Source organism: Eurypyga helias, unplaced genomic scaffold (genome assembly GCF_000690775.1).
Source record: "Eurypyga helias isolate BGI_N326 unplaced genomic scaffold, ASM69077v1 scaffold3484, whole genome shotgun sequence".
Taxonomy (NCBI): Eukaryota; Metazoa; Chordata; class Aves; order Eurypygiformes; family Eurypygidae; genus Eurypyga; species Eurypyga helias.
Window position 1 is genome coordinate 7,842 of NW_010248025.1, and position 25,717 is coordinate 33,558.

The 25,717-nt window shown below is 40.1% G+C and overlaps 1 protein-coding gene across 1 annotated transcript; it reads right to left on the reverse strand.

The window, feature by feature from the left end:
- Positions 1 to 1,139: 1,139 nt before the first annotated feature.
- Positions 1,140 to 25,148, reverse strand: PCOLCE2 (procollagen C-endopeptidase enhancer 2; the record flags this gene model as incomplete). The annotated part of the gene is made up of 8 exons (XM_010150909.1): positions 1,140 to 1,270; positions 2,868 to 3,035; positions 5,045 to 5,131; positions 9,319 to 9,473; positions 11,808 to 11,944; positions 15,279 to 15,403; positions 17,002 to 17,257; positions 25,040 to 25,148. Coding segments are annotated over 8 exons (1,168 nt in total), but the record flags the coding sequence as incomplete, so codon positions are not given.
- Positions 25,149 to 25,717: the final 569 nt, after the last annotated feature.

Consider the following 25,717-nt stretch of genomic DNA (forward strand, 5'->3'; position numbering starts at 1 on the left):
CCTGCTTTTGACCAGAACATTCTTTAACTTCACAGCACAAATCTTTACATCCCATCTGTTTCCATTCCCACCCCCTCTTTGGTTAGCTACAGCCTTTCAGGAACAAATAACTGCATACAGCAGCCAGGCCTGACAAAGATCTCTCAACGCTCTTACAGTGTCCTAACTGCTTCCAGCCTGGTCCCTCCCTGATGGCCAAAGCAGCTGCTTGTTCAACCCTTTGCAGACAGGAATGAAATCAATGAGATACGCTACTATGGATGCTGCCTGTGCCAGACTGAACAGTGCTGGGTTGTCCGTCCTTTCACAGTAGGGGCAAAAATTTAACCTACTTTCATGTGTACTTCACTGCCACTTAATTAATTCCTGCCTTCCTCCTTGCTAACTACCTAATGGAATTCCATAGTGACATTTATGGAGTAGATCAGAGTCATCAGCAGAGAGAAGCGCGGTGCTGCTTTACAGTTGTCTAATTCTTTGAAGAGAAAAATCCAGTTCTGATTCCAGTCAGTTATTCCCTGACTTCAATGGAAGAAAAATCAGGTCCTTAATAAACAAGGAAGTGTAGTGGCAGTCATACCACACAAGACCCAAACCATCAAAAGCATGTAAATAATCAAAAAAGAGTTTGTGTTTAGCCTGCCCCACTTCATACACAATGAATAACTAGTTGGTGTATGACTTAATCTTTAAATATTTTATTAAGCACAGATAATAATGCAGAAATCAATGTAGTGAAACAACTTCAGAGAAAAAGCCAAGTTAAAATGAGTTACTATAAATATTGCACTTAGAATTCTTATTTTACATACATAACTCCTTAAAAAATTGGACAATTATAAATTAAGAGTTTCCAAGTACTTGGAATTTGGGATGTTTGAGATCAGATGGCCGTGCTGCACATCTTCAGTTTTAAGATGAAAACCAGATGAACATCTGCGAACAGATGGAGGCTCTGTTCTCGCCTCTGAAGGCACGTGTCGTGGATAGCGCTCTGTGCCAGGCGGTGCTTAGGTGGATGGGCGGGAAGAAAGCGCGAGCATGGTTGTAGTTGTACAGTCGGTTGCATTTTCATGACTTCCACGAAGTGAAAATTATTTTTCAAGAGAGATGATAGAATGCAGCTGCAGAGTTTAGTTTTAACATGTTTTGTTTTTCAAGGCATTTAGGATCTTTGAGTTCTTAGTCTTAAAACTCATGACAAAGCTGTTGGGAAAGACTTTGCCTCTTCCGTCTTCTTCTACCTGGCCCATGATGATGTAGTTTAAACCTACAAAGGAGATTGTCATATTACAAGACAGAAATCCAGGACGGGATTTGGTAAGTGTAGTTCTTTTATCTGTGGTCTCTGTTCATTTGCACTCTTACCTATGCCTTCTAACATCTTTTTTCTTCCTAGAGCATATACTTCCTTACCCATCTCTGTCATGCTTTTTACGCAATAAAGTACGGTTATGTAAAAATGAGGTAGTTACATAGTTAAGTATGTACTACATAATTAAAGGTATAGCACATCTGAAATGTAGGCTGTCAGATGAGTCTGAGACATGTGCAAAATGTAGTATAAACACTGGATAACTAACACCCAAAGTGGAACGTGTCTCATTAATTTGGGGTATTTTCTCATTTGCTAAACTTCTAGGATAATGCGTGTAAGGGAAAATGCGTTGAAGTCTTAATTCCCCTTTCCACACCCAAAGACATAACCATTTTCTGGATATACAGAGAGGCACTCAAGCGAGCGAGGTGGTTTTAATGTGTGATAAGCCTTGGCTTTGGAGAAATCAGATGGATTTGTGTATTTTTACAGCTTAGAAGGGTTGGAGTTTTGCAGGGTCTTAGGCTAGAAGGAGTGGGGCTATAGGGGTATAAGCAGAAAACTTTAGATACTAAGTAATGGCTGTTAGACAGTTCATGGAGATACAGGTCAAGAAACTGAAGTGTGTGGTTTGGAGCCAGCGGTCTGCCTAAAGGGAGACAATTTGTTCCACCAAGGATATTATTATGTCTCCCAGATAGATGTCTAATTTCCAGAGAACTAAAGGTAAAAGCAAAAGTGTTTCTGACAAGGACTTTTCACTTTGGTACTGCTCACTTTGAAATAACATGCTTAAATACCAGTAGTATCTTGAATGCTCTGAGGGGTTTTTTGATGCTTATTAAATTATTTTGGCTGTTTCCTGCTAGGTTTCATTTATGTTCTCCTGAAAACGGTTTTATTTTTCACTTAGTTACTTCGACTACAAACACAGTCTCGGTATTTCTTAATAACACCATGTAGGTAGCCCTTTTTACATTTAACTGAAAATTGTCCTGATTGATCTACACTGTATAAGAGTGTGTAAGACAGCTACAGAAATACTGCCTGTTGGCTGACACAGAGTGGGCTTAATACTACTAGTATTTCTACAGTAAAGATGTACAGGAGAGAAGAAACAGGGAAACAATGCTGATTTTTGTCATTTGCTGTGACATCCTGCTCTGCTAGGTTTAGCATGCTGCTGATTTTCCCTTCCAAGTAACTGTGTAGGAAAACTAGATCCAGAATACATACACGTAAACCCAAAATCTGACAGAGCTTCACTTGTGAGAACCAAGTTAGATTTTACTTCAAATCACGTGGGTTTAGAAAAGTTTTTCAAACTCCTTTGATCTAAGTGACTCTAATCTTTTGAAAGTAAAACTGAAAAATGCAATATAAACCTGGATAACTAGTTATTTTTTATCTTAAATGGAATATAATATTAGTTGCTGATTACAGAATCAATTACTGTAATTTTACTCCCTTCTGCGGTTATATTTGAAATAGCAGTTTTCAAAGCTACTGTCTTTTTATAAACAGACAAAGCAGTTATTTTTGTACTTACCTCTTCTGATGAGAGGACACTGCTTACAGACAACAGTAATCTTGGCACTCATACTCTTGCCAGCTTGTTGAATTGCCAAATTTCCCTCCTTATATACATTAATGATTGATATTGTTGCATGTAGACTGCCAGCCCTTGTTACTGCTGTGATTACAGTTCCAGTTATTACTAAAAGAAAAGACATTTGATACATTTTAATTATTTTTTAGACATAAATCTTGAGGCATTACAAAAACTGAGTAAGTATGGATTAGTCCATACTAAGGAAGCAAAGAATAGTGGAAACGGTTACTGAAAATGTGGGTATCGCTACTGACATATTTTGGTGGCACCAAATACAAAACTCTTCCTAGGATGTCTCAAGTCTCTTGCAAACCCAGTTCCAGATTTTGATTATTTCAATTTCAATTACATTTTATACTACTACTAAAAGTAGTATGGAATTAAAGAATTTGATGCTACGTTTACTGACTAATTTTAATTCAGTGGAGAAGTTGAAATGAAACTGTTCTAGTCAAAAGCTGACATCCTCAGATGAGTAGCAGGGAATAGTTAGCGCCCGAGGAGCTAGGTTTTGATCTGTCTGAGGCCTGATGCTGATACAAATTTACCAATTTCTGCTGAACTTAGACTACAGTTTGGACCATCATATCCCCCACATACCTCTCAGTATGAAAATAAAGATAGCATTTCTTTTTTCCAGGTTGACTACATTATTTTGTAGGCTTTCTTGATTTAGCAAAAGGGAATGGTAAATGGTATTGGCATTTTTTTTTTCTTCCCAGATCACGTTTTGTAAATAAGCTATTCTATCCTAGGATCGATTAGATCTTCAGCTATCAGATATGTGCTGCCGATTTATTTTACAAATCTACATAATTCACATTTTTCGTTAGGTGTCTGTAACTTTGCACATTATCTTCCTTTAATCCAGAGCTTTTAATTACATGGGAATGTTCAAGTTCAGTCAAAAGAGTACTGTGTGTGTTAAAATGCTGGGTATTGCAGTTATATTTCTAGAAAAAAAAAAAAGAAATGCATGATGAAAGAGAAATAGCTCTTATTTTCTGAATTCATCAAGTCAGCAAATTAACTTGGATACATCATAGTCTACAGGCAGCGCACTCTCTGTTCTTACCTTAGGATACACTTGCAATCACAGTAGCATATAAGTTATATTTACTCTTAGTCCTGCCATGGAAAAGACTGAAGAATTTTTATCAAGTATTTGATAAAAAGTGAGTGTGAATGTGTTTTATTGCCCTGATGCTAAAGGAAAAAACAAGTTTTGTGTCATCTACCCCCAACCACAGAGCTGAGGTGTGCTCAGTAAAAAGAGACTTTTTTCCCCCTCCCCACCTGCCCCTGTTGGTCTTGAGCCAGCCTACACTGGCTGCAAACTGAAACAGGCTGGTGGGGAAGAGGGTCATGCTGCAGTGGCTCCATCCTGCCTCAGCCTACAGCCACAGCCCTCAGCTGGTTTTCTAGCAAAGTGATGCAAAGCTGCCCCCACTTTCCTGAAACAGCTGACTTCCTCTAACCTCATGGCATTAGCTAGAAAATGAGAGAGTTCGATTAAAACAAACCAACGAAAAGTGGGGCAGGGGTGGAAAGCTCTCCCATCAAACTTTCGGGCGTATGAGAGGGGATTAAAATAGCTTCCAATATTAATACAGGAAAATACTCTGAGACACAACTGCACAAATCAGCAGTGACGCCGCCACTGACACACACAGCAGACGCCGTTCTTCTGGAGCGATGCGTGTCTGTACAGAAAGCAGTGCTTGTAAGCGTCCATGCTTCTAACCTCACTTAAAAATAGTTTGGGAGTCTGTAAAGTCAGTGGTAGAACAGTCAGCAGGTACAGCATAAACAGGCAAATGAGTTGACAGTACAGTAATGGAATCAACACTTGCCTGTAGGAGGCTGTCTTACATTATCATTTGCTTTCCAGATTGAGAAGGTGTGCTTGTTTGGGACATATGTGCGGTGCCTGTTGCAGAGTATCTCCAAGAATATATTGGGTGAAGCACAGATACTAATGCAGATACACACAAAGATAAAAATATAACCTGTATATCAATGGCAACTCAAGACTGCATCTGGTAAAGTTTATACGAGTCTAAAAACACAGTGCCAAGTGAATAATTAAAAAGAAACGAACTTTGCTTCCTTACCGAAGTTGCTTGAGCAATAATTGCTTTCAAGAGACCCGCTCCTTTTGCACTTTTGCTGGCACAGGGCAACTGTAGGTTTCACAGCTTCTTGAAGAGCAAAATGTAAATAGGAATTTAAATGAGGTATTTGATACAGATGCAAAGCAGCATGTTTGAAAAAAAGAAGAAAGATGAATAATCCTGAGGTATGAAGTAACCGGATCTGGTCTTGCTAGGGATGTTCACCACAGTAACAGGCCTTTTCTCTGCCATCACCTCCAATTATCTTTGCATGTCTCAGCTACATCTGTTCCAGTGACCTGACAGAATGGGAGGCTGGAGCAAACTTGCATATTTGATGGTGGTGTGATCTTATATATGTAAGTTCTTTAGTGTTGCTGCCCGCTGCAGGACACCCCTAGCAGTACACTGAAAGTATCACTACCCTGTGTGACTCCAACACTTCGGAGGGAGGGAGTGACCTTTTACCTGTGATTATTGTACTCTGATGGAAGAGATCAGCGTTCAAGTTCCTGACTCTTTTTTCTGAATCCTTCACGTAGCTTGATGACATGAAGTACAGTGTAAGTTTGACTGACGGTGCTTTGAAACACAGCATAGCATTTGCAGTATCTGTTTAATATTAGGGGATGACATTTCCTTTCTGAAGCAGAATTCTTTGTTTATAAACAGGTGAATACACTTTGGGTTTGGTTCCTCCTTGGGTGGATGTTGTTAGTCTTTGTACTTTACCCAGCTAACACTTTCTACATAATGTATTGGGATGCAGTATTTTTAAGACTTTTATGTCCTTTTCAAATTTGTTTGGAATTGGTCAATGATGTCATAATTATTGGAAACATGGAGCTGAGATGGACAGATTAACAAAAACCCCAAACTCATATATAACCCTAATTTCCAAGAAAAACTAAATTATTTATGAAGAGTATCTTTGTGGTTTCTTACTTTCTTTAGAATGGAGCATTTTGCCCAAGTTTTGTTCAGCCTATACTTGCTGTAAAAAAACTTCTGACTAATTTTCCAATCAGTAATTTATACTTGTACTTCTCTTTTAATAAAATTAATTAATTCTTTACTAATTTTGCAAGTTTCTGAGATTCAACTGAATGTCATTAGAATTACCTTGTCTTCAGTGTGATGCCCATAACTGTTGGATGCTCTGCACACCCACTGTTTTGCCATTCAAATCCAAAGTTTAAAAATTGGACCCCATATTTTATATGGATTTGGGGTTGTTTGTTCTTTTTTTTTTTTCAGTCTTCACATGATTGGTATTCAGTGAGACTCTTTAGAGTCTTAAATGCATTCCACAAGAAAAAACGTTCTGAAGAGCAAATTACGATGTTTATGCAGGCGTACCTAATCACATTCTACATGACGTAGCCTCAGTCCTATGGTGTTGTGGTTTAGCTTTATCTGGCAATTAAGTACCACACAGTTACTCACTCACTTCCGGATCAGAGGAATGAAAAATAAACAACCAAGGGAAGCTCGTAAAAATTGAGATAAGAGCTATTTAATTATATAAATGAAACTTAAAGTAGTACTAACAATACTGCTAATGATAAGTAATTAAAACACTAGAATATAGAACATATGATACAGTTTCTTACCACTGGTGGACTGACACAGCCAGATTCCAAAACAGCAAGACAAATCCAAGTGGAGAGGGGAAAAAAAACCAACCCCAAACCCGAGAGTCAAGAGAATAACCCCCCCCAAGCCCGAAAGCAGGAAGAAAGAAAACCGCCAACCCCCCACCCTGCTTCTCTGCTAAGAGCCACGCCAAGAGCTACCAGAAGCTGCTAATGACCCAGCCATCGTGCCCCCAGCCTGACCACGGAGCCTGAGGTGCCATGGAATGAGACAAGATCCCTCGGCTGCTGCGGGCCGGCCGGCTCTGGGCAGGAGAGCAGCTCCTTCCTGCCTGAAACCAGCACGTACAGTCCGATATACAGGGTCATGGGAGTGAAATTCCCACTGTCCTCACTTCCACTGCCATGATGTGCTGGCGTAGTGCTTTCCTACTGGTGTGTATTTCTAAAAGTATTTTAAATTATATGCTGAGCTGCTTTTTATACAGTGACTCTGTATAGAATAAAATGTAGAAATAGTACACTATATTAAGCTCCTAGAACATTAAATGATAATTTTCCAATTATTTTTTTAAATTGCCGTTAGCACTTGGCAGGGTGCCATGCCATGTAATGAGTTTTCCTGTCTCACGGCATCAGTCGCTAGGCCGGGCAAGTACCTTGAGTCTCAATTCAGCGCCCGTAGTGCAAAGAGTAGAAGTGTAGCAGGTAGCTGAGCCACAGGTGCATGCCACTATGGCAGCTGCCAGAAACTTATTGAGGTGCTCTGATTTTTCCAATTTAAAACTGGGATTATGATTACAAAATATTCCTCTTTGGTCCTCTCAGGGATGGTCTGTTGGGGTTTTTTTATGCTAGCACGTCAAGTTTTACTTCTGATTTTAGTAATGTTGGTTGGTGACTAACTTCACTGCAGTTTGTCAGTAGAGGTTGCCTGTTGTTTGCACAGATGAGTAAGGTACTTTACCAAAGTATGAACTGGAGAAGATCTGAGTTTAGTTTAGTTGCCTACCATCTTACATGCAGCCATGCTGCCAGATAAATGCATGACTTGATCCAATGAAATAGGAAAATCAATTCCTCAACCATATGCACTGGATTATGATTATCTATGATTAATCTTCATTACTTTTATTAATGTATTATATCGCATTTATTTATTTCTTCAATGAATAATATGTTTATGTAAGAAAAACACTGAGGTAATTCTTCGAAGTGGCTACTAAAGTTAAGTATTTGATTAATGCCTGGAGTTCTGTGCAAGCTTGAACAGGTCAGACTTGCAAGATAATAAGCAAAGTCTATTTGAACTGGACATCTCTGAATGCAAATGATCAGAAATTTAACTAGACTGTAGAGATTTGGTGTGCTTTGGTTTGTTTTTAAGATCAGAACTGCCTACACCATGCATAACTGATCAGACACTGAAAGGACTTCTTCATTCTGTCTGCCTGACTGTCCTTTTGAAAAGGACAGTCAGGCAGTGCTCTGTTGGCCTCTCTCAGATGACTTTGCATTTTTATTTTCTAACACTGATGACATAAAGAATTATTTGGAATTAATTAGTAAACTACAGCTCTTTTGCGTGTGCACAAACAGCTTGCAGAACAAAACTCAGCAGCAAAACCCTGAACACAAATGCTGCGTGAGATATCTGACAGCCTGGATTAGTTGAGACCAAGTGTTTGAACTAGCAACTTCATTAAGAAGTGCTTTATAGTGAAGAAGAGATGAATTATGTATTATTAGAGCAGCAACCACATCAGATTGATTTACAGGTCATTAGGATTTAATTTTTATAATGTTTATTTTCATCTATTTTAAATACCTTTCATTATCGGTATTTAAGCACCACAGCTTCTTGGTTTTCTGCTGACAAGAAAATCTGTCCTCACTTTTGATGTGTTTTAAGTACAAATCAGGTTATGTGTTGCAGAAACATCATAAATAATTTGATTTTCTGATATAACTGTGTCTTAAATCTCTCATATTCAGGTTATAGAAACTGTGAGAATTTACCCCTTCACTATCTCAGTAATGAGGTAGTTCTGGCAATCCTCCTTTGATCTTTCATATATACTGTCTGGTCTTAAATATAAAAGGGAACTTATTTTTAGCATGACATACTTCTTTGTAAGTTCCAATCCCTGAATTTTTAAAATAAAAATAATTCTAGGAGTGTCATATTGACAGAATGTCGACAGAATCTGAGGAGGGCTCAGGTGGCTTCCATACAAGTTTGCTTGATCTTAATAACTAGATGAAGAAAAACATGGTCAGATTTTTACATATTAACTTGCATAGAAGAAAGAGATATTTTAAATAAAACTATTTCCTGAAATATTTAGAACTTCTTATACAAAAGAATCTTGCTCATCCATTCTTCTATGGAATTTGCTAGTTAGCTGTCCAAAATTAAGAAGAGACGGGAAAATTCTCTCAGCCAGAGCATGTTACTGTTACACTGAACTCTCACCTGGATAGATTTCCTTTTAATAACCTTAAGTAGATTCTTCCTTGAGTATATTAATTTTAATTTATTCCCTCAACATTTGAAATACTAACAAACCATAAAACCATAATCTTTAATATACTTTATATTACATTTTTCTGTAACCCTTTCCTTGTCCTGGAGTAATTAATTTTTCAAAGAAATAAAATAAAGCCAATAAAACTTACTTGAGGTAGTAGGGACTGCTGTGGTAGTAGGTGGAACTGTAGTTGTGGGTATCTTTTTTGGTCTAAATTTATAATGGCCAATAAAACCATCAGCTGTTAAGCTTAAATCGGACAAAAACTGAATGAGCAACTCGTTTCTCTCAGACAGAATAGGCCTGAAAATAGAAAACCAAAATATTTTCATTGTTTTTAATGTCAAAGACAAAAAGCATTAATAGCATTCTTCTTACAAAAAAAAAAAAAGAGAGAACGCTTCACTTCAATAATTGGTCTGAATGCAGTACCTGCCCCCAGACTAATACTGAAATACACAGTTGTTATTCATTACCAAGCCCAATGGAGTTATTTTCTGAGGATTTGAGATGTCATGAACTAGCACTGTTCAGTGTGTTAGTCTTCAGTTCATAAGCTGCGTAGTACCTTCTGTGCTTCTGCCTCTGGGTGTAGTTGGAATGCAAGTCTAGCCAAAGCACCTCTTCTGTCATTCTTCTGAGCTTTCCACAGGCCTTGTCTCAACATTCATTAATAATTACTAACACAGATTTTTCAAGCAAAACCATGGGGTTTTTTGAAAGAAGAAGAAAACTAAATATAAGGGTAATAGAATCTTGGTGAGGCGAGAGGAAAACAGAAAGTGGTTTTAAGATGTAGTTTTACTAAAATGACTGTGCTGTTTCTTCCCAGCAAGCGTGACAGAGTTCACGAGCAGGAGCTCTTCAGAACACTTAATCAGGCCTTGGAAGCAGAAACTTGTGATCATCTAGATTTTTGGCAGGTATTTCCGAAATCATTTCAGTCTGATGGCTGAGCCTGGCACCACCAAGCCTGGGTGCCTGGAACTCTGTGGATTTACAGATGCCACGGTAGTTGCACGGATTACGCTCTTCTTGCTGTCACATTGACGTAGTCCGTGGGGATACGAGGGCACTGGTTATCGGCTGCCTGAGGGCTTCGTTCCATGTCCTGAGCACCAGGACTGCAACACCAAATCTGAAAAATGTGACCTAGTCTGTGTGTCCTGTCTTTTAAAAAAGGCTTTTTGTCTGAGGGGCAGGGGATTTTTTTGAGTAACTACTTCTCCTAATAAATGGTGATTATTATGTATGCCATTCACTTATATACCACAGTAATTGTATTTAGGCTTCAGGTATGTGGTTAGAGTGTACGCTTGCTGGCCTGCTGCTGGATCTGAGTTCACCTCTGCAACCACCAAATGTCTTCAAGGACTTACTACAAGGGCCTGTAGTGACAGGAGAAGGGGTAATGGGTTTAAATTGAAAGTGGGGAGGTTTAGATTGGATATCAGGAAGAAATTCTTCCTGGAGAGGGTGGGGAGGCACGGGGACAGGTTGCCCAGAGAAGCTGTGGATGCCCCATCCCTGGAAGTGTCCAAGGCCAGGCTGGATGAGGCTTTGAGCAACCTGGTCTAGTGGAAGGTGCCCCTGCCCATGGCAGGGGGGTTGGAACTGGATGGTCTTTAAGGTCCCTTCCAACCCAAACCGTTCTGTGATTCTATGATCTACTTTACTCATACGTCTGATGTATACTGTTTCTGTTACAAATGCCACGTTACTTATCTGTATCAGCTGATTAATGAGTTCCGCCTTGCATAATTACTGCGCCAGACACACAACTAATACCCTTTATAGAAGGCTTGCTTCACAATTCAGTTCACACACCATGATTTCTGGTTCTTTTACAACACTGGTCTTGTCCTTAATGTTGTGCTGAACCAGGAATAATGGGGAAGGAGAGCTAAAAATTACTAGCCTCACCCAAAAAATGCTATTGCTAGACCTGACTATATAGCGGCAGTGCCACTGTTTGAGCTGGGGGTAGTTTTTTGAAGTGGGAGGCTGGAGGAGATGGGTTGTTTTTTGTGGGATACGTGAGGTGTGGATTGAGGGGGTCTGAGGGCAGCAATTTGATCACAACGCTGGTGAAAGCCTACTGTGCTACCCAGCAGGCTCAGGAAAGCAGTCTTTGGCACGAGGGAACGTGCCTTGGCATAGATGGAAGCAGTGATGCAAGGAGCAGCCAGGGACTGAGCAGAAGGGAAGTGGCTGAGGGGGAAATGAGTCAGATAAAGTGAGTAATGAGCCAAGGGCCTACAGTTTAGCTGGATCCTTGTACTTCAGTATCCATAATCAACACATGCATATTAAGCAGTGTTAGTGTTCAACTACCATTAATATTGGTGTCATACCAATATAAATAGCATTAGCATTGGTGTTATTAGACAGTGTTCTAATGAGGCTTGGGGACAGGACAGAACGCGGGTTGGAGCCAGGGCGAGTCATGGAGGGAGAGAGAAAAGGGAAAAAACCTAGGGAGAGACAAGACACTAGGCAACTCCTCAAAGTTCAACTGGAGGTAAAAGATGTCCTTTTAATTTTAAAAAGAATAAAAATCTTTCAGAAGCCTAGTGCAGAACTGTTAGCAAAATGACACACAGTGGTAGTGGAGTTCATAAGTTAGAAGTTACTTACGCTGGTGGACTGTCCCCGCAATACTTCCCAATTCTTTTAGCGTCATTGATTTCCCCACCGTTAAACACTGCGACGTAGTCGTATCGGCAGTAGTTGTCTCTCTCCACATCAAACTTCTCGAACTTTAACTCTATTAGCTGCAGAGAAAGTGTAAATAACTCGTTAAGGCTTTGATATCCAGAATTTATTAATGCTTCTTGTAGTAAGTGACCTCTTCATATAAAGTACTAACTCATCTTTCTTTCCATAAGGGAAAAGCCCTTAACCCACTGAATTGTGGAGTACTTTAATGCATGTGACTTCTCTCCAACAAATAGTTCAACATATGACTCCAATATTCTATAAAACATTCTCAAGCATATGCAAGTAACTTCAGATAAAGTTATTTTTATGAGCGAATGTAAACAGCATAGTAGGTGTTAGGTGCTACATTGCTTTTAAAATAACTAACATATCTAAATCACAAAAAAAAGGGGGCTTTTAGGGTCATTGTATCATTCAAGATATGCTAAAGAAAAAGCAAGGGTAAAGTTGCTAAGAACCATTTAATTGACTTCATTAAGAGCAGGGTCTGAATCACTGTGGTTGTCAATGCTGTCTTTACTTGATATGGAAATAAAAAGGTCAAACCCAAAAATATTGATAGAAAGAAAATTAGTAAATGTAAGACTAAAACCAAGAGAAAGGAAGTAGTTAAAGAAATTGTGTTTCCATGCATGATTTTCATAAATGTTGGGGCTTTACAAGTCTTAAGTGAGATCTAGTGTTACTCTGGTATTTCCAATACTGATGCTGTTACTTCCAATATGACTTATATGTATGGGCTTTCTAATTAAGAAAGAAAAACAATGGACAGGAAATGAAATTTCCTGCTCTGAAGTCCTGCACTATGATTCTGTCAGATGTGTATTACAAGGAAGGAAAGCACAGCATAACTGCATGATTCAAACAGAGGTAAGATATGCATTTAGGTTGCTTCTTTATATGAAGCACAACAGTATTTAAATCACCTTCCCATAAATACCACAAATGAGGCCTCAGTGACAACACTGAATTGTGTGGATTGTCAACATGCAGGATTTCTCTTTCACAGTCTGTCTCAAAGATGGTATTTAATCTTTTAAGAATATACAAATCAAAAGCAGTCATTTGTACATTGCATATGCTTTATTTGATTAACTGACATAGTAAAAATGATCTTGTTCTACATCCACAGTAATGACAGCGTGTTATCATTGTCTTAGTTTTGCCTGGATATGCTTTTGCATGGTTCAGATGCGTACGGCGTCATTTTGTTTCCCATAAAGGAGGAGTAACCTAGGGGGACTTGGTTTGAGAGATGAGTAACAGGCTTGTTTCAAAAACGTTGTCATCATGATGAAATAATGCACTTTATATTCAAGTACTCTTCTGAGTAATACGCATGTGATCAAAGGAGATGGTATAGCAAGAAGTAACGCAACTGGGAGCAGAAATGCTAGATTTTTCCATAGCAGGCAAAACAGCAGGCCATAATTCTACTTTACTATTGTTCATAAATGCACTCTGCACTAACAAAGAAGAATTTCATGACAGAATAGCAGCTCTTTACCATCACAACAAGCTCCTCCATCTTCTGTAACAAATGAAGTAATTACTGGTTTGTATTAGAGCAAAAGAGTGCCTTGTTTTACTGCTCACATGCTTGTGAAAGGGAGTAGAGACAATAGCACTTCAACTTTGGCAAACAGAAGACTAAACAGCTTTCCATGTGCACTTGAAGAAAGATGCTTATTCACTACTTCCTCAAAAATGGCTAGTCAAAATTCTGCCTCATTTGCATGCAAACAACCACTGTTGCAGTACATGAAAAATATATTTGGAAACTTGCAGATGTATGGACAGGAACTTCAAAAGGTAGGAGATGTAATGTTGTTATTTTTATGCTTATATAGCCTTTCTTAAATCTTCTCTACAAGCTTAGGGAAAGTTTTTAGGCTTATCTAGAGATACTTGGAAAGAACCAAAGCAATCTGAAGTTTACAGATAAGGTTTTAAAAATCACTGGCTATCTAGAGGATTGTTAAGTGACCTGTATCTAGTAAGCAAGGAATGTGGATTAGAGAGGAGTACAGGAAGTACTAAGCTGACATACTGCTTCAGTTCAAGGGAGAAAATATCTTGGTAAATGGAAAAGTGTGAAAGATCTGAAGAATATATTTATCTGAGGCAGCTTTTTTTATTTGGAGGATTATGGTCATGAGCAGAAGATTAAGAAGATAGTCATCTTCACATGTAGGAGACTTTAAAAAGCTGGAGGTGGTTAAGAAAAGCAACCTACCAATCCTGCTTGGTGACCAAAACATTCAATCACTGTAGACTTCCCGCCGCAGTACAGAGCAGATGGCTCAGCAACAACCAGAAAATGTGAAGCTATGATTGAGATTAGCCCTACAGCTAGCGAACACACTTATGTTTGCCATGTGTGACAAATGAGCCCTCCTGGTCTGCCGTCACATCTCTTCAGGTCTTAATGAAGTAGTAACATATGCTCTGATGGCATCTGGCTAATTTAGCAAGCATGTTATGAGACGGAGCCTTAGCTGGGGGGAAACGGACACTTTTCACAAGGGCCTGTAGTGACTACAAGGGCCTGTAGTGACAGGACAAAGGGTAGCAGATTTAAATTGAAATCGGGGAGATTTAGATTAGATATCAGGAAGAAGTTCTTCCCAGAGAGGGTGGTGAGGCACTGGGACAGGTTGCCCAGAGAAGCTGTGGATGCCCCATCCCTGGAAGTGTTCAAGGCCAGGCTGGATGTGGCTTTGAGCAACCTGATCTAGTGGAAGGTGTCCCTGCCCATGGCAGGGGGGTTGGAACTGGACAGTCTTTACGGGGTCTTCCAACCCAAACCATTCTGTGATTCTATGAAAATATGAAAATATGAAACATACATTGAAAATGCCTATGCAGGACACATCTGAATATATTCCCTGTAAGCAGAATAAAATAATTTCTGTTTTTAATAAGTTCGGTCAGCTCTGCCTGGGTACCTCAGTAACAAACTGCAGCAACACCAAAAATGCTACAGATGTTGTTAGGCTTAAACCTAGCATTGGTGGGTCATCATGTTTGGTCCTGAGGAAATCACCTGCCCCAACTTAATCTGTATGATGTTTTGTTAATTAACATCTGCTGTAAAAGCCTCACCAGTCACAGATGCTTTTGGAATTTTAATTTAGGGGTAGGTATGAATGCCCAGAAGAGGACATACGATGTTGAGAAAGCCCAGGAGTTTCTGGAGTGAGCCAGGTAGTACCTGAGAGGAAGGCAGGTACCGTTGGGAGCGTAGGTGTGCCTGTGCTCCTTGCATGTACCCACCTTTACATTCCAGCCAGATAGTGTTTCTGTTGTTCCAGTGCAAGGCAGGCAGCGTGCTGTGCCAGCTTGAGGAAGCTGGGCCACACCAGCGGGGCGAGGGCAGGGCCTTACCTGGTTCTTCGGGGCGACAATGTGCCAGGAGCAGGTGACTCCGGCTGGGTAGTCTCGCTCCGGCCAGTTGGGCGTTTGGAAGGACCCTGACGGCTTCTCCAATCGTCCTCCGCAGTACTGATCCCCTGCAAGTACAGCGCACCATGCTGACCAGAGTGCCACAGAGATGCTGGTGACCCATGTAATGTGTGCAAGGCCTCGGTGAGGGAGGCACGGCGGTCCCAGCTGGTTGCAGCTGCCTCTGCCACAGCCCAGTTAGTGACGCCACTAGGAAAACGTGTTTAACAAAGGGCAGAAAATACCAGACATAGAGGAAAAGAGAGGTAAAAAAGAGGGAGAAACCTTCCCGTGAACACCAAGGTCAGAGGAGGAGAAGGAGTTGCAGTTGCTGGAGCAGCCATCCCCACAGCCCATGGGGAAGCTGAGCAGGCATTCGTGAATGAACTGTGGCCTGTGGGGAGCCCACAACAGGGAGGGGTTTTCCTCCTTATCTCCTTCTCCTAGTTCCAAACTACAAAGCTACATCAGGTATGTCATTCTTATTTATAATATTATTATGAACCTTCTTTATTAAATTATATCAGTCTAATATATCTTCCAAGAAATTATCGATACAGGAATAGAGCTGGAAGGACTAATAAATTACTTGTCATCACCTGCACTACATCTGCCCAGCAACCTGTCTAGTCTGGAATCTTGCTAATAGCAAAAGCCTTGAAGAAGTATCCCCCAGCAGGGCGACACCACCTCCCAGCCTCTCCAAGTTCATGCTTTTCCTAAGCACAAGGCAATGCCTGTATGTTTAATGATACCTCACAAGTTTCTTTCATATGTTTTTGTATTTGTTTTTAAACCAGCGTAGAAACTGACAATCCACAATGTCTCCTGGCACAGCACTCCACCACGTAATAGCTCACCGAGAACAATCACCCTCTCCTTTGTAGCCACTTGTTCATTTGGTTTTTGTATTAGAAGAGACAGTGATCCTGGTCCCCATTCACTTTCCCTGTACTGGTCCAGAGTCCTCTCCTACACTCCCCTTGACCTTCTCTTTTCCAGCATGAAGAGTTCCATGCTGTGCAGCTGGTCTTTGCATGGAACATGTTCCTTAACTCTATCATACCTGTTGTCTCTGATTGCTGCTGATGGTCTCCTTACATCCTGTTCTGAGATGGGAACATCAGAATGGCATGCAGTATTCAAGATGTAGATGCATTATGGATTTATAGTGTCATAATTTTTGTTTGATCTTTATTCCCTTTAAAAAATTGTTGTTTGTTCCTTTTATGATACCCATTGAGTACTAGATTGATGCTCAATTATTGTTTTCATAAATGATCTATTTTAAACCTAAGATCTCATTCCTGCATTGCAATAGTCAATTCAGAGACTGCTGAACTGTACATAAAGTTAAGGTGTTTTCCCCTTATTTGCAACATTTATCTGAATGACATCTGCCACCTTATTGACTGGCTATCACCATATTGCTACTAGGTGCAGTTCTGCAGCTCTTAAAATAGTTAGCCCTCCTCTTCACTGCTATGATCATCAAACTACGATGGCTAAATGGTTACACTTAGCAATTTGCTAAGCAAGGTAATGAATACACTGAATAGCACAATCCCTAGTATCTCTGGCATCACATCTTTTTAAGCATTAATGTGGCTCTCCATAGACTTGTACAGTTATGTTTGTCTTCGGCACACATGTAATTGTTAATTACCTCTTTCATGTGGTTCTGCTGCAGAAAACTTTGCAATGAATCCACTTCCAGCAGTATTAGCATCTGAAGTCATCTGCACCAACATTTTATTGCTGTTGGATACAAGGGCACCTGGTTTCACAGTACCACAGAACCTGCCAATGCGCTGCCCGTTGGCATGGCCATTGTATATATCCACAAAATCGTATCGGCACAAGTTGTCGCTTTCCAGGTCTAAATACCTAAAAGAAAGAACCACGACTTTTCCTTCTGGGACCTGCAGAGAGAGAAAGAGAGGGAGCAAGGGAGAGATGTATCTTGAAGTATGACTGACACCACATTATGTATCTGATCCCACTATCTGCATGAGTATTTTCATGTCAGTCACTTCTCGGCCAGTAGCTCTTCTTGTCAACTATACTCCAGAAACAAAGCTCTGGCCATCTCTGTTGCCATCATCTTCCTCCTGATCCACAGTATTGTCTAGCCAGGCTCATACAGTTGATCAGACACCGTCCCTGCCCCGTTCAGCTTGGCATGTTTTGCTCATTTTCTCCTGAAAGTGTGCAATCAGCCACGCAGCGCCCTGTCACTGAGCAAGGTGAGGGGGGTGAGTTTAATAAGGTTTAAAAAAATACATGGAACTAGCAATTTACAACTTTGAACAAATGAAATTGCTGGCTTGTGTCACAAAGTTTAATAGTTTAAAGGATTTTTTTAGTTTACTGATACACAATTTAAATTTATAAATAAAATTGGAAACTTTATAGCTAACACTGTACAATGCTAACATTTAGGTATTGGAGTGGGTACCTTTAGCTTGAAGGCTGCAGTGAAAGAATTGTATTTTGAAAGAATATGTAAAACTATAAACAGAGAGTTCAAAAGAACCATTAGTGGGTGTCCTCAATACAGAAAAGAGTTTTGTTTTCTGAAACATCTGAGGAAACATAAACCAGTCCCAATCTTACATGGCTGCATCCGTGGACATTGCAAAAGAGGCAAGAGTACTGAGAAGGATGTAAATTAAGGGAGCATAATAGTTTACAAAGAGGAGAAAATTTCCTGGGATGGAGTTGTAATCTTTTAAGAGAATAAGCACCATACTGAGTAACATTTCAAAAAAGCACTCAATGCTATGTAGCAGAACAGGAAGAAGGGAAACAGTATTTTAAAGCACAGAGGGACCCTAGACAGGCAGAATGTAATTATCTGCATTCAATTCATAGCCTGGTAGAGTAGTTACCTGTTAAAGTAATTGCAGCTGTTCTATTTTACTGAGACACTCCTATTATTTTCTGCTTTAAATACATAACACATACTTGATGTATCTGCAGTAAGTCCATACTTAAGACACTTTATTTTGGAGTTCATGAATTTGTTCCTTCCTTAACAGTGACTCATTTTAGAACATCAGTTTGAGATAAACTAAAACTAAACTCTGCCTGTGTGAAATTGTCAGTGTTTTAATGTTGTGAGTTTCAACAGTTAAAAATGCCTTGTTGGGCACAGATGGAAGTGACCCCGTAACCCACAGAAGATACTAATACAGGCAGCAGCTCTAGATGCAGTGAAAAATGTGCTGTAGCTATGTTAAGGTTACTCGTTCATGCAGCTGCTTTTATGTGCTGATACTGATCCTGCATGAGCTGTTTCCAGCTGCCGGGGCCTACATACACGCTGGCTGATCAGGCCCACTAGAGTTCCTGGCTTCAGAGCATTTTCCTCTAATCCTTGTTCAAAGTTCTCTCAAAAATGCCTTCACTTCCCCTGTGCCGATATACATCCCTACTACTGCTGCTACATCAAAACCACAGAACATCTAATCTTTCCCAGAAAGTCCAAGGCACAAAGACTGTGTTTCAGACAACTTTAAAGCCAGATGTTAGGTTTAGAACTCACCCTACTGAAGTGAGCAAGCCCTATATCTGGTATCAGAAAATAAACCACATGTATGTTTGGACAGACAGATGGTCATACTGTAAGATACTCTATGAAAGCAACAGACTCCCTGAGTCACTGCTCTCGTAACTAAATCTCTTTTTGTTGCACTTGCTTGTCTTCTGGTCTGAATCACTAAGAAGCATTAAGACATGGTTGTTTTAACAGAAAAAGAGCTAAAAGGAATTTGGTATTCCTGTTCGAAGACCTGAATGTTGTTTATTGCTACGCTACAAACTCTTTGTGACCAGACAAACCAGTTAAAAAATGCCGCCTGTAAAATCAGATTTAGGCAGTTAAATTAAAGCAGCCCTCTTCGCAGAAGTATGTGCGTAAAATAACATATGCTTTTTTGGGGTGGGAACACTCATTATTTGTAACTTTGTGCAACCACAAGAAGAGGATCCAAAGGAGGTAACCTTTAAAGGTTATCATGTTTTAATACAAACTGAGCTGTTACGTCTACAGTGCAGACTGGCCAACATTTTCTGCTACAAAACAGTTTACAGTGTCATGCAGCTTTGCTACAACTTACCCATCTTTAAGAAGTTTCCCCTTCTGCTCTTCCTGAAAGTTCAGCAAAAGCTGCTCTATCGTATTAGATTAACTAATTTTGTGAGTGCTTATGAGATTTTTCCCTACCTTCTCAGCTGGAATTACATCTTTTAAGACGCCTAGTCATTCCCTGAGTTTGAAGCAGGAAGTTGAAATGTGAGAGGTGGCTGGTTCTGGGATAAGAAAAGGGCTTTTTGCTGTCCCTGCAGAAGTGTATTCAGATTTAGCCACGCAACTATCCCTCGGTGATGCTGATGGCTGCTCGCTGACAGCTTTGTTCCACGAGCACGCTGAGCCAGCACTGCTCTGCTCGCGCCAGCCCTGCCTGGGCTTTTCCGCTTCCTCATGCTGCCCCAGGTTGGGTACGGGGAAGCAGGATGTGGGACTGACCCACACTTGGGAGGGAGAGGATGCTTGGCAAAGCAGCCAAACTCTGAATTGGTAGTCAAGCATTCACTCAAGTCTTGAGGTTTCTCTTTCACGGTATGAGTAATTCTGTGCAGCGTCGTACGCTTCCTTCTCTCTCCACCACTGACAATGTTACGCTATACTACATTATGTTCTAACTAGTTGTCTTTATAGGTTTTAATCTCTCTAGCTTCTGTTAGTTGTCTACTTGATCTTTGCCAAGACTGTTCCCTGTAGATGTACAGGGTTCTAAGTTTTGTTTCATGACAGTTTGTACGAATATGTGTAGGAAAAACTCGGCCACATGGCCATGTGTGTTTGACAGGGGGCCTACTCCAGACTTCAGTTGTCAAAATAACCCTTGCTGACATGTAGCTGAATTTGGGGAGATAAGTCATTTACAGAAATGTGTGAACTGCGTCCCTTAAATAAATCACAGGCACTACATACTACCATGACATTCTAAAATAATTATTAAATTATAATTAAATAAAATATAATATAGTAATATTATTTATAAAACTAATTTTAATTTTTTTATTAAAATAATATTTATCGTTATTCCAAAAAATAACAAATTTGTTCCAACATGTTAAATCAATTAAGTTTGGAGTCTGACCAGATAATGTTCAACATTGCAGAGGATGGTGCTTCCACATTCTGGCAGGAGCCACTGCAGTTCGCAGCTACTCCCAAGCAATCCCACCCTAAATACAGGCATCTCTGCAAAACAATATTTTTCTTTCATTTCTACCATTTCTCTTTTTTAAATGTTACAAACTAATGTGTTAATATCTGCCAATGTTTATCCTAGGACATTTAAAATATTGCTCCCTGAGAAACACAGAGGAGAAAGCAAAGGCCAGCATGACTCAGTTTTGTTTACTTTGAGCCACATCCGAGCCTGATGCAGTGAGATCATGGGATACCTCAGAGGAAGTATTGGAAGGAATTGCAGCTCTTAAGAAAAAAAAAAAAGGGGGGTGGGGGGAGGATTCAAAGGAATATGTGATGCTTCCCCTGCAGGGTGTGCCTTATTTTCCTGCTTCATCCATCCAGCTGGTGTCTTGCAACAACAGAAGCACTTTAGCTTCTGCCTCTCCTTGTCACACTCAGAGTGACTTACGCACACTTGCCCTCTGCTTCCCTTCTTATTTCAACTCCATGAACTTCTTTAGGATCAGACATTATGATGCTAAACTCATGTGAAGGATGTCTTAGTCCTATTGAAGGTCAAAGGAAAATAGCCCTCCCTGAATTTTTAGGTGGGTTTTTTCTAGAGGATAATTGCCTACAATCATCTGTGTAGATTATTATCCTCTTCAAATAAAGTATTATTTTATACCTATACCCACCAAAATACAAGGTTCCGAGATTTGGTGGGGGGTTGTTTTTTTGGTGTTTTTTTTTTTTTTAATCATTTATTGCAGGTATTTCACATAATGTTAATAAAAGTTCACTTACATTTAAAAGTAGTTAAGATGTTTTTCTGCTGTTGTTCTGACTGAACACAAAGCCCTCTTCACCACTATGCCTCTTCCAGTTTCTGAGGAAGAGTCCCAAACTGGGATACTTTTCCAAATCACTTGTTTTAGATTATTTGCTTTGAAAATAATCTTTTGGTGGAGAAAACCCCTTAAATGTCAACTTTCTGAGAAAATACTTTGCCTAATTTTTAAACCTGTATTATATAAGTGTTTACTATATTTTGGTATATGTTTAAAACCAAAACGCTGATTTTATGTTTTGCCATAGCAGTCCTAGGTAGACTTGAAAAATACATCAGCTACCTGCAAGCTAAACACGTTATTTCTCTCTACTGGGAATGAATGGGGAAGTTATTTGGAGTTATGTCCTGGGCAGAACCACGGTTCCCGCCTAGTTTCTTGTTCCCTAGCTCCATCCTCTCCAGTCACAACGGAACATTTTTTTTAAACATTTGTATTAGTTTGCTCTCCCTGACAAAGGTACAAGATTCTGTTCAGCTCTTTCTTTTCTGTCCATACAACCATGTGTAAAGATCTGTTCTCTACTGGAAGGGCAGTTTCACAATGGTAAGGGAAAATGAACGCTTAAAATATAAAGAAAATTATTTAAAATATTCACTCCCCCAGGGCAGGCTCCCAACTCCTCTGATGAGGAAATATTTCAAACCTTGCTTACTGTCAGCAAAACTGCTGGAACACAGCTCCTGAACCTATAAAAATATAACCTTACATAACTCTGACAGTCTTCGGTATTATTGTTGCACATAAAGTTGTTAGACTTTTATGGGAACTACACAGTCTGCCAGGAAAACACAGGAGAGCAGTCCAGATTCTTAGACTATGTGACATATTTACGTGAGGTGATGGCCAAGAAGGATTACAGAGTATTAAAAGTAAATGTGTATGACATATTTCAGATAAAGCTGTATACATTACTATAGGAAAGGAAATAGCTGTACAAATTACTTCTTAGCAAAGCCAGCTAAAAGCTGCTGGGTAGTCTGCCAAGGTTGCAATATAACCACAAGCATGTGCTGAACACTTCTTAGAGCTCTTAGGATACAGAAGCTGTTTCCTTAGCTAGCTGAAAAAGTCCCAGTCTCTTGAAATAACAGAACCATAATTGAGGTAGAGAGACTCTTCCAGCTTTAGCAAGTCAGTTTCAGCTGATACCTGAATGCTACATGGTTTTATCTGTATTACCCATAACTTTTTCTAAACCTATTTTCTTCTAAAGAATGAATGAGCTGTCACTCTACCTCACTGTCGAGTTCTTCTATAGACCATGGGATACTCTAGTTGAGAAAAAACCAGCTTCATGCTTCTTGTGACCCAGATGCAAAGTGAATCAGTGTCTCTTCCAGGCTTGCCGACTTGTCAGATCCTGCATCAGGCACTGTTCTCGGGAAGGTGCTCACAGGAAAACAGACCAGCCAAAAGTCTCAGTCGTCGTCTAAGATCAGATGCTAAATGAGGAACCCTAACATAGTACCTACAGCATATTTCTTCACGGCAGCGTAACCAGCTTTCTGACTTGGGTGCTGCTGCAAGGTGTTCTGAGCCCCAGCAGTATCTGGTGAAAGGATTTTGTTGCTGAAATTCAGGCTAACCAGATCCATGAGTGTACCGCTTCCCCTCAGTTTGGTAAACCATCCTCTTTTCAAAGGGGGTGCAGGCTTAGTCTTGCAAGCTTTGTTGTCCGTGCCTTCCCTACATCCTTCCGGCAGACAGGGCGTTCTCCACAGCTAATGGGGGTGGGAGTGAGGGCGGGGAAATCAGCTTGGTTTTGTGAATGGTATTTGTTCATTAGGGGTTAAAGGGGGGGCAAAACACAGAGGAGAAAGCAGTGCAGCCCTCCTCTGGCTTTAGGCGAGCTTCAGAGAGCAGGTATGCAGCAGCCGAAGAGCAGGAGTAATGGCAGTGCAGCAGGAAAGCGGGAGTCAGAATGATTCTACAGAATTCTACGATTCTGCAATCACGAGATGCCAGCAGCCATCAAGTTCATCCCACGGTCACTACAGCCCAAGCGCAGACACAGCTCGGCTTTGTGGTAACGCATCTCACAATGTCCAGGCTAACCTGGATGCTCCTGGCAGCAGCCACGTTGTCTGCAATGAAACATTCTGTACGGACTCTTTAGATACAATCAACTGCTCTCTTTTGCCACTACCACCAATACATGATGATGGGATGCTTCAGTAAACGCTTCTTCAGTGCTGCCTCTATTTGTACTCCAACTTTTTAAGGGTAAAAACTTTATGCTGTTAAAATCAGAATTATTATTTCCCTCCAGATTAAATTCTGAACTTTTGAAGATCTAATACCGCGTTATTTTGGTAAACTAGCTTTGGGGCTTTTTCCCCCCTTTTATTTAAGGCATGTGTGTATGATTCCAAATGCAATTTGCATCTGCTCTTCAGATTGTAAAATTGGCCACACTAATTGCTCTAATCCAAGCCTCTTCAGACAGTAAGAAGCTGGTTTATTTATGAGCATATGCTGTATTTCACACTGTTCTGGATAAAGTCAGTCACAGATTAAAGGGAACCTCTAACCTGGCTCTAATAACAATGCAGCATGAAAGTGAAGAAAGCAACTGCTGCAGCTTCACTGGTATCCTTCAGATAAAATGATTAAAATTACATCACTCCTTTGGTACAAGAGTCGTTTTAACTGAACGTCATACACAGACCAACAGCTCCTGCTCTGCGTCAGGAGCTCTGTAGTAGCGGGAGACATCTCCTGTGACATCCTATGCCAACACCTAGCCTGGAATGCAGTCTTTGAACTGATGTTGTCTTCAGTGATCCCAGCGACACACAGACTAATTTCATTTTTTTTATGCTGTCTTATGCATTGTTTTTTCTGCAGAGCCCATATTTTAAGCCTGAATGTCACAGGAGTTCTTAGTGAACTGTGACTGAAAAAATGGGAGAGGAAATCTGGTGGGCAGTTTTGGAGGGCTTCCTTTGTGCAGATGTGAGGAAAGGTAACCATTCATTCAAATCCCATCCTAAGTCGCTGGATAAGGACATGCCCAGCACTGAAATGTTCAGTCCCAGCTGTTCATTGGCATTTGCTGTCCATGAATACAGTGTCTACCCTAAGGTCTCATTTCAAATATCAATGGTACCACATGCTTTTGCGTGGTAACTTATAAATGTACCAACAGTTTTCTATGCTTTGTCAGCTTGCTGCATGACATACTCCGCATGTCCTGCCTGGCAGAACACTTACTAGCACACTGTGAGCAAACCTGCCTGAATGTTTTGTTTCTGTTTGAAACTTTTTCTATGGCTTCTTGCCAACAAATTTTGTTTTTCATTATCTACACCTCATAGCTTTACTTTAATCCATTTGATCTAACTAACTGTTGCTTTCTGCAGTGCCTGGAAGGGTGGGCGTTTGCTTTCAAGTGGGTTAATGTAAAACATTTGAGGTGTATCTGTGGAAATCAATGAAAACTTGCTTCTGACATTAGGCAAGGTCAGTTCCATTTCAGCCACTATTATCATTTTAGCAACTCTAAAAAGCTCCAGATAGTTGAGCTGCTCTGAGTTACTGAATTCACTATTGCACATATGTTATCCCATATAAAACACTGGCATTAACAACAAACAGGTCTTCATTGTCTTCAGCACTGATTTTGTGATATTAAAAATTCTTACTGTGATTTTCCAAGTACATTTGCTGTTTGGAGGGTAGACTCCAGGAAATCCTTCACTCCCAATAAACCCTGACTCTCCAGATACAACTCCTCCACATGTAAATGTAGGCCTGAGAATAATAGGAAAAATAGCACTTAATTTTGAAATATATTTAATTTATTAATCGTGTAACAGTAAAGAGGCACGGACTGTCTTACACTTAAAACCACGGCTTGAACACTTTAAAACAGTGCTAACTTTAAACGTGTTTCAGTACTTACCTAATTTCATTATTTACACAGAATGTGCAATTTAACACGCAAACTGAGGTGTAGAGAAAATCAACTACCTGGGCCTTAATTTTGGGCTTACACAGACTGCTACTCTCCCTTCCTTTTTTAAGTCATAAGATGGCAGGTGTGGTGGTGTGATACATCATTGCAAACTGTTATTGCCATGAAAAAAAATTATGAAAAAGTTATTAGCAATGAATTTTTATAGTATATATAATAGTTTAAAATAGCACAGGAATAAAAATAACTTTTAATTTCTTTCTATTCCAATCTGAAATGCTTTACATTTAGGTAAGTTAACCAAGTCGCTAGGGAAGTTTCTGTAGCACAGGAAGGCAATCCAGCACGCGCGCGTCCTGCTACTCGAGCCCGGTGATGTCCTGATGCTGCCGGCGCGCGGACGTCA